Consider the following 10465-nt stretch of genomic DNA (forward strand, 5'->3'; position numbering starts at 1 on the left):
GCCTCTTATGGAGGTTGTTCGGAATAAAGTTTGGGGTAAAAACAAATTGCCAATGGAAGATGAGGGTATACTGGATAGGGAAAGTAATTTAGCCTTGCAACAGGCAACATAGGTCCCCACAAAGAGTTGTTACAACAGTTCTCACCGTGCAGAGAGTATGATACTCTCTCTACACGAGGTATCGGATGTAACGTGCCCATTCTAGCCGGACGGGACTTCGTACTGGATACATCCCGCACAGACAAAAGGACGTGTCACTTTGGCAAGTGTTTTACTGTCGGTCGGAAAAAAACTTGAAGTAGAATGGAAATGGGGAATGCATCAAAGAGACAACAACCCGACCATAAAAAAAACAACAGCAGAAAGTCACCAACAGGTCTTCAATGTAACGAGAATTTACCGCACCCGGAGGCGTCCTTCAGCTGGCCCCTAATATATACCAGTTCATTGATAATGAACGCCATACTAATCTCCCAATTGTACACAAGAAACTAAAAATTAAAACAATACAAAACTAACAAAGACCATAGGCTCCTGACTTGGGACAGGCGAAAAAATGCGGCGGAGTTAAACATGTTTATGATATCTCAACCCTCCCCCTATACCTCTATCCAATGTAGAAAAGTTAACGCATAAAAATACGTAAATTTAAAATTCAGTTCACGAGAAGTCCGAGTCTGATGTCAGAAGATGTAACCAAAGAAAACAAACAAAATGACAATTATACATCAATAGCAACAGACTACTACAGTTAACTGACATGCCGGCTCCAGACTTCAATTAAACTGAATACCATATTTCTATTCCCTAGTCATCCTAAGAGATCATAATCATTGCAGAAATAGAACTTAGAATAAATAATATCCCCGTCTTAAACGTCCATTCGGAGTGGTAAACATTTATTGTTAAAGTAGCGGAAACTACCAAAGGTAATATATGGGGCACCACTAATGATCGTATAATCATATAATATTTTTTTTCTTAATTTTTTGGCATCATGCACCCTAAATTGATAGAGGTATTAAGTAAACGTAAAAGCAAAGCGACAGTAAGTATTACATATAAGAGTGATTGTTTTGAAACTTCTAAAAGGACAGATTGAAGCACAAACTTTGTTTAACTATAACTTTTAAATTGTAAATCGTTATATTCATTGAGTGTCAAAACATAATAATCTTAAATAAAGAGATAAAAAAAATCAAGTTCGTGATGACAAAAAAACATAAGGAGGAATCAATAATAATAGAAAGGGAATTGATTGATTGATTGATTGTTAGTTGCTTAACGCCGCATTAGCACAAAAAGGCTATATCGCGGCGAGAGCTAATTCGAATATTTTTACAATTTAAAGCATATTTTTAAAATAAGACAAAAAGTCCTTCAATTTGTTTTTTTTTTACAAAAAATCAACAGTAAAATAACGTGATAAAAATTAAAATCGATTTAAATATAATAACATTTTTATATTCTATAATAAATTCCAATTTCTTTTAAAAAAGCAACAATATTTGTAAATGAAACATTATTAAATAAATCATACATATTATTGACATTGAAATGCTTCTTACGAATATCAGCAAATTAAAACATGTTTAATAGTATACTTGCAGTTCCAAGGAACCCATTGTGGTTCATCTTCATTTTTTAAAAGATACTCGTGTGTTATTCTAGTATGACCAATACGACATCTAGTAATAACACACTGATCTTTTCTGCACATAATTTTATTAAAAGGTTTGCCTAAATTAGGTTTAATTTCATGCAATTTATTATCATCTTTTTTACTCCATTTATTTTTCAATATATTAAAAACATATTCTCTAATATTAGATTTAAAATTGAATTAGATTGAAAAGAACATTACTATTCCTTTGTCATATTTATATTCTGCAAATCAATCAGTACATAAAAGACAATAATAACATGACTTGAAACATTGCAGTTCCTAACCTATCAGTTACACCCGCAAATTCCCTATACTTAAATATTTTAATAAGTCATTTAATGATAGCAAGATTATTTTCACCAATATCTTTACTAACCATGAAATGCAAAATTTAAAAAACAAATGAAAGATTTAATTTCTATCAAACATTTCCTACAACACAGATCATAAAAAACAAGTAAGATTAAATGCACTAATAGGTAAAACCAAAAAAACAAAAACACTCACACTTTTAAAACACCAATGGATGTTCCGGCAAAATCACCTGTTTCTGATGCACTTTTCGTACTTGACGTCTTCTTTAGGGAATTACATTTAAGTGCAAGGACTGGGGTCTCCTTCGAAGATGCTACAACCTAGATAAACAAGAATGAATTGCACATTAAAAAATCAGACTATATATGTGAAAATCCTTTGACAAGAATATTACATAACAAATTAACAAATTTCATTGGCATATGATCGACTTTTAACGGAATAAATTAAAACTTGGTATTAACGAACTTCATTTTAAGCAGTAGTCTTTTATAAGCCCATGTACAAACTATTAATACATTTTACAGAAATAATCGAAGATCTGTCGTTTGCAGTAAATTCTGCAAATGACAAAAACATTGTAATATGACATATGACAACATTCAAAGACATTTGTTTATAAATATTAAATTGAGAATGAAACCGGGAATGCATCAAACAGACAACAACCCGAACATAAGAGCAGAAATCATCCTAAGGTCACCAATGAGTCTTCAATACAGCTATAAAAAAACGCATCCGTAGGAGGGCTTCCGCTGGCTCTAAACAATAATGTATACTTGTTAAGCGAAAATGGACGTAATACTTAGCTCCGAAACATATAAATTAATCACAATTTGCATAAAAAACTTACAAAAAATAATGCGTTAGGATTTAAGTATCATCCAATCATAGAATATACGGAAAGAACATAAAATTTGTCATGGCATCAACTGGTTTTAGGATAACTGTTTTTTTGTCGATGCAAACAACCAAATCGTAAAATATGACTGCATGTTGATTTATATTTACGAATAATGTCCTTGTACCGATGATAAAATTAAGTCGACCATTAGATGGTGATAAGGGAACGTCACCATCTAAAAATGGGATTCAACAATTTGAAAGTGAAAACCATCTTTCGGTATTAAGCTTCCAGTGAAAGATATAAATATATCAAAAATCAGGAAGATCCAATGTTCATTGTTAGTATTAGCCTTTTAGCTAGTTCAACAGGCCTCTTTAGTGTGCATATTGAAGTCGTCATTATTAGGACATTTGTAGGAGGCAATATATCATCCAAATATCTAAAGGTGTTATTAAATTTTTGCATCAGATGTTGTTTCGATTGGTCTTTGCTGGTTTTAGTCATACCTTGAAATTCATAAAAATATAGAAACAGACACATTTAGTGGTGCACAGCTAGTCCTAATTAGAATCACCTGAGCGAACATCAATATTTTTTAGTAAATATATGTATGCAGTATTCGTACCAAAGTAAGTCCAATTGACATATTTGTCTTATTCGTTGATACTATTAAAAGACCTGAAATAGTTATCAAAGGTACCAGGATTATAATGTATACGCCAGACGAGCGTTTAATCTACATATGACTCACCAGTGACGCTGATATCAAAATCGAGAAGTTGTACGATATATATTTTGTGTGTGTGTGGGACATATTATTTGTGTCATATTTATCCCTTTTTTTCTAAATTAAGTCTTTTTCGAAAAAAGAAACTGACATTACATCATCGACCAATTATAACGTGCTTGTTCTTGGCACTCACACCACATCTTCCTATATCTATTGTTCTAGACAAAACATTTATATCGATTGGTTAAATTTTATATATGTTTTTTACGATATTCAGAATTTCCCAAAACTTAAAGTGTAACGCGGGACAAGGATAATATTCAAAATGAAGGTTTTATTGATTTTTACTTAATGAAAAATAGTCTGTTACATAAACAAAATTGCACTATTCGGAAAAAAGAATTTGTAAAGCTTTAAAATGATATATAAAACTTTAGAATATCAAGTTTAATGTTTATAAATTAATGATATGAATGTATCTTGTCCACGATTTCACCAAAACAACACAATTTGTGTGCGACGTTTCTTTTTGTTGCAGAGTTATAAACCAAAATCTACATTTTACGCCTCTGTTCTAATTTTACCCATCTTGATTGGGTTAACGGACAAATTATAAACTAGATACCATAGTGATGATTGTGGCCAAGTTTGGTTAGATTTGGCCCAGTAGTTTCAGAGGAGAAGATTTTTGCGACGGACGCCAAGTGATGGGAAAAGCTCACTTGGCCCTGTGGGACAGGTGAGCTAAAAAGTAATGTCTTCCGGATTCTTGTTTCATCGGCCGGTATTTCTGTACAAAATAATATTTATAGCGTAACATAAAGTTGAAGGATATTGCTATCTTTTTATTTTTCTTCTTGTATGACGTCAGACTCTTTAAAATAAAGAAAAAGTTTGACAAGAAAAGGGGCACAATTGGTTCCCATTTGAATTCCGACAGTTTACTTTGGAATGTTGCGCGGGTTAACAATTTTTGTTCATGATTTCGGTTTGCCGTTTGCTTTTAATTGCTTTGTGTGAATTAAATAATTTCAACATCCTCTGGTCGCTCCATAAACATGGTTGATTGTTATGAATATTGTGAAATTTTCATCATTCTCGGGTTGTGATTAATTGGTTAATTGATGTTTGCTTTACGCCACATTAGCATAAAAAGGCGATATCACCGCGAGAGCTAATTCAAATATTTTTTCAATTCAATGTAATTTGTTAATAAAGGAAATTTATTATTTACAAAAAAAAATCAAAACTAAAATAACGTGATAATAATTCAAATTGTTTTTAATTTATACAACATTTTTAAACTTTACAATATATTACAACTTCTTTTGAAAATGAAGCAAGCAACAATATTTGCAATTGAAACATTATATAATACCTTATACATATTATTAATATTGGAATGATTCCTACGAATACAAGCAGAGTCAATACAATAAAGTAAAACGTGTGTTATGGTATACTTGCAGTTGCAAGGTATAAATTGTGGTTCATCTTCATTTTTCAAAAGATATTCGTGTGTTATTCTACATGTTCTAGTATGACCAATACGACATCTAGAAGTAACATGATTGATTGATTGTTGGTTGCTTAACGTCCAGTGGCAAATATTTCATGCAAATTTAGAACGAGAACAAGTTCACAATAAATACAATAGGTAGGTTGATACAATAGAGGCCATCTGGGATGATGGTCGGAGAAATTTGGACTGCCACCGGAAAAGGAGGGTAAATTGGATAGGGACAGAAATTTTGCCTTGCAACAGGCCACCTACGGACCCCTCAAAGAGTTGTTGCAAGGGTTCTCAACGTGCAAAGAGCGTGGCACTCTCTTTACACGAGGCATCGGATTTAACGCCCCCCTCTGACCGGACGTGACTGCGAACTTGATACATCCCGCACAGCCAAACGGACGCCCCACTTTAATGTAATATATTATCATTTTTTTTTACTACACTCATTTGTCAATAAATAAACTAGAGGCTCTAAAGAGCCTGTGTCGCTCACCTTGGTCTATGTGAATATTAAACAAAGGAAGCAGATGGATTCATGACAAAATTATGTTTTGGTGATGGTGATGTGTTTGTACATCTTACTTTACTAAACATTCTTGTTCTTACAATTATCTCTATCTATAATGAACTTGGCCCATTAGTTTCAGTGGACAATGTTAGTAAAAATTTACAAGTTTTATGAAAATTGTAAAAAAATTGACTTAAAAGGACAATAACTCCTTAGGGGTCGGGTCAATTGACCATTTCGGTCATGTTGATTCAATTGTAGATCTTACTTTGCTGAACATTATTGCTGTTTACAGTTTATCTCTATCTATAATAATATTCAAGATAATGACCAAAAACAGCAAAATTTCCTTAAAATTACCAATTCAGGGGCAGCAACCCAACAACGGGTTGTCCGATTCATCTGAAAATTTCAGGAAAGATAGATCTTGACTTGATAAACAATTTTACCCCATGTCAGATTTGCTTTAAATGCTTTGGTTTTTGAGTAATAAGCCAAAAACTGCGTTTTACCCCTATGTTCTATTTTTAGCCATAGCGGCCATCTTGGTTGGTTTGGCGGGTCACGCCACTCATTTTTTAAACTAGATACCCCAATGATGATTGTGGCCAAGTTTGGTTTAATTTGGCCCAATAGTTTCAGAGGAGAAGATTTTTGTAAAAGTTAACGACGAAGGACGACGACGACGACGGACGCCAAGTGATGAGAAAAGCTCACTTGGCCCTTTGGGCCAGGTGAGCTAAAAACATATCCTCTAATATTGGATCTAAAATCGGTATATGGTTTATAACAGTAAGATTAAAGGCCATACATAAGTAACGTTGTGTATTATTAAAACAAGCTATATCTAGTAGCGGCGTTTAAATCAATGACATGCCATGTTCACAATGGTTATTTGTTCAAAATATATACATTGACGTATGCAAGAAACATAGATAATATAATTAAAATATTGTCATTCAGGGTTGTACATTTAATAAACCTGTTTTTGTTTCTGTTTAACCACAAGTCAGGTGTGATAAACATTCAACTGTTATTGATCATTCATACAGAAGATTATATCTGTATATGCCATAACAAACTTCAACCTTCGCGTTTAGATGATTAAGTATAATAAAATATTAATAAGTTAAACATGCACATGTCTTGTTTATATAAAGAGTTGCACGTGATTGCACTATAATAATGCAATAGCGTTAATGAAAACATAGTGAATCATGTTTATATGTTGAACAAGATTTATAAAATCATAAAAGATAATAGACTTTTTATCTTGTTCATATAGTCTAAACTACAAAGAACTCATCAGTGACACTCACATAATTTCAGGATACAATCAAGTACGAAGTTAAATTAAGAACATTGAACAGTGTGTTAAAATGAAACAAAATCATCTATAGTTATGGGGGAAAGTGCGCAAATGGCAGCACATATGCCACCAGCCGACCCAGTAACTCCAGCGGCCAATTTAGCAGTCGCCCCTGTCATTCCTGCCGATTGAAACGTAGCAAACATACTACCAGCAGGTACAGAACCTGCAAACGAAGCCATCCATGTTGCAGCCCATGATCCAGCTGTTATTCCAGAAGATGTAAAACCTAGAACTGGTAGTATGGTCGCTGTCCCAAATAACGCAGTTGCTCCAACGGAGGCAAGACATGAGTAGTAGCATATGTTTCCACCTGAGTAAATAACAGCATTATGTTATGGTTTATTTATTTAACTACACATTTTGTCACATACTCGATTTGTAAATCTATAACGTATATTTTTGTGACTTCTTTTTTCCTTTTTACTCCTCTATGGTTTTATGTAAGTTTGTAGTAGATGTGAATATTCAAAGTTTTTTTTACTTGTGTTAAAATCAGTACTTTATTACCCACCACTGCAGTGCTACTGAATTACAAAAGTGACTTCTACTCAGGGCCAGTGGGTTTTCGGTAAATTATGAGTATAGCATTTGTGACAATATTTAGGTATTTCATGTTCATATTTATCTTCTTTTGAACGTCAACATTAAGATAAACACTATTTATTTTATTTATTTTGATTTAAACTTGAACGATTTGTAAGTGTAAAAAATATGTATTTCATAAACAGAAACCCTTAATCTTACCTTCAACACTAGACGGAAGGGTCAACAGCAGAACAACAAACAGCACAGCGGACTTTGTATTATGCATCATGTCTACAATAAGACACTTAACAAAACAATATTGATATTTAACATTTTATATATGTCTATACATTTAAAAAAGAATAATTTCAAAATCAATGACTAGATAGTAAAATAACTAACATTAAGAAATCCCAAGGAAAACTAAAAAAATGTTGGATTAAACCAGGTGTTCATTAACAAGTTTAAGGCACATATATTTGGAATACTCATGAATATACAACATAACTTTATACGAGAGATGATTATCGCTACCCATTACTTTACAGATAATGCAATTATATTTAATTTACTGACTATACAAATTAGTCGTTTTTTGGTTTTTCTTGCTCTAAATATAACTGGTGTAGCTCTTCAGCAAACTATATATATTAAAAATCAGTGACTACTTTCATTCTTCATAAAAACACAATTTCAAATATAATAAATTATTAAAAATCCTAGTTGTACACATGTTATTTGAATAGCAACCGTCGTAACTGTTAATGGAGTAGTATCTTCACCACAAATTCTCACATATACCGTTTGATAGAAATGTTATCAAGAGGAAGTAAAGATAAATATTAAACTTTTAATTTGAATTCTTGCTGAAATTTTGTTTTTAACTTCAGTTATACATTGGATATGTAGTTGAATTGTATACTTTTTTTCAAAATTTCTAAACTAAAACATTATGCATAGTTTCCGATTAAATGACATGATTTCCCTGCAAACAATTATATCTTTCAATATATCGATCAATAAACTGGATACTTTGTAAGTAGATATTTGTTACATTTTTACTCTTCAAATAGTTGTATCCTCATTTTTTAAATTTAAATTATTGGTTTCGAAGAAAAATTAAGCATTCTACTATTTTACTTACATATTCCTTAATATTAGAAAAATCAACAACTTCAAACACAATTTAACCTTGAATAACATGTGACTAAAATGTAAAAATCATTTCTATTGAATTTGTCAGTATATTATATATACTCGACACTGAGATTGCCAAATTATACTATAAAGGCGGGTATTGTATGAAATATTCAAGTGATTTACAAATTTAAATAACCTGTAAATCGATTAAATCTTTTATTCAAACTGCATAATAATGTTTTTCGCGTAAATTTATTTCTGAAATGAAACGTCATTTTGAAAACTTCAACATAGGTAATTTCACTATAAATCTTCCTTATGGAACAAATATTCAATGATGATTAAAAATTAAAATTGATTAACCCCATAATATTTTTCATACTTTGGAACACTGCCAGAGGGCTGAGGGTATAGCAGAAAGGGTATACAATCCAGAAGTAAAACCTAAGAAAACGGAATGAGGGATTAAAGAAAACATCCCTTGCCAACTCTTAAGAAGTTAAGCATTTTTTTTATTTTTTTTCTGGAAATCAGTAGTTGCGGACATTTATTAAAAGTTGTGTTTACCCGTTGTCAGAACTGACTTATCATACACTATTTAAAGATGATTAAAAGTAGAAAGCATGTATAGGTCTACCCCACCCTGCATCCAATTCTTATTCAAAACAGATTCTGCATTGGTAACTATGTTCAAACAAATTCATTAAAAAAGCAGCCTTTTCACTGTAACATCATGTTATATTCATTTTAATTTAAAAGCGGTTCATCGTAATTAATTGATTGATTGTTTTTTTACGCTGCATGAGCGCAAAAAGACTATATCGCGGCGAGATCGACATAATGTAATTCAAATATTTTTAAAATCAGACACCAGATCCTTCAATTAACTTAAATTCAAGTCTAAAATAAATGGTTTATTTACAAAATATTTTTTTTTCGGGAAATCAAGATTTCATACTGCATCTGTATTTAATGTAATTAAAAACATTTAATGCATATGTTTTTTTATAACTAAATGGATAGTTTTCATTATAAACCTTATATGTACATAAACTTTTTTCTTCAGCAAATGCTTTATTTTTTTCATATTTGGAAGAAGTTTACTTTTTTTTTTTTACTTTCTTGCTTCCAGGAAGCAATTCGCTGATATATTTTCCGTATGCAAAGTGACCTCAGCGTGACCCTTCTCGTAAAAGCAGGTGATCGCAATACGCATGGATCTGTCCTAAAAAATAAAATATTATCCGATTGTACATGTTAAACACGTACTCAATATCCACGTTTAATTGTTGATTGTGTCAATCGATAAACCTCGGCGTCTATTTTAGGTAGCTGCCTGATTTTCACTTCATAACAGAAAGAGAAAGAAAATATAAATGACTGATTGTACAATATTGTTGCGTAAAACAGATAAAATCGTGCACAGAAGACTAAGTTTATGATATATACATGCATTGGTTCAAGAATCGGATAAACATTATTGTTCACCTGTCACTCGTTTCATATGACTTTAATACAAACTGAAAATTGTAGTTATTTTTTTTATTATTATTTCCAAACCAAAATAGGTTTGAAAGCAATACACTAAATACCAAATAACTTAGTTATATGTAAGAACAGTATGCAATACAGATAAAAGGAAAAGTGATGACAAAATTATACAATTTTATAAGTGACCATCTGTATTTAATCAAAACTGAAAATTGTAGTATATGTTTACTATTTCTTGTTCCTCAAAATCTAAAAATGATAAAAGTAATTCTCAAATCCGTGAGAACGGGTTCTCTGCAACCAAACCCGTATTTATATTAGAGACTGATCTCTTCGGAATTATAAAATTAAAACCTGT

General features: G+C 31.6%; 1 protein-coding gene across 2 annotated transcripts; it reads right to left on the reverse strand.

Annotated features, from left to right (window-relative positions):
- Positions 1–5829: 5829 nt before the first annotated feature.
- LOC134718664 (uncharacterized) lies at positions 5830–8722 on the reverse strand. Of its 2 annotated transcripts, none has more exons than XR_010107416.1 (3): positions 8621–8695; positions 7696–7767; positions 5830–7261 (listed from the first exon to the last, which is right to left on the reverse strand). XR_010107416.1 is itself a non-coding variant. In XM_063581318.1 (3 exons), exons 2-3 carry the CDS (start codon positions 7763–7765, stop codon positions 6954–6956), a joined length of 378 nt encoding a protein of 125 aa, XP_063437388.1. In that variant the 5' UTR covers positions 7766–7780; positions 8621–8722; the 3' UTR covers positions 5830–6953. The 2 variants fall into 2 exon arrangements, 1 of the variants encoding a protein (XP_063437388.1); XM_063581318.1 differs by having other exon boundaries at positions 7696–7780; positions 8621–8722.
- Between the last annotated feature and the right edge of the window lie 1743 nt (positions 8723–10465).

This window comes from Mytilus trossulus, chromosome 5, assembly GCF_036588685.1.
Source record: "Mytilus trossulus isolate FHL-02 chromosome 5, PNRI_Mtr1.1.1.hap1, whole genome shotgun sequence".
In the NCBI taxonomy this organism is placed as follows: Eukaryota; Metazoa; Mollusca; class Bivalvia; order Mytilida; family Mytilidae; genus Mytilus; species Mytilus trossulus.

What these genes read in the sequence shown, in the direction of transcription:
- LOC134718664 (XM_063581318.1), bottom strand. Translation starts at nt 7,765, where the DNA reads ATGATGCATAATACAAAGTCCGCTGTGCTGTTTGTTGTTCTGCTGTTG. An exon ending in CCTTCCGTCTAGTGTTGAAG is followed by an intron (nt 7,262 to 7,695) that starts GTAAGATTAAGG and finishes TTATTTACTCAG; the next exon opens with GTGGAAACATATGCTACTAC.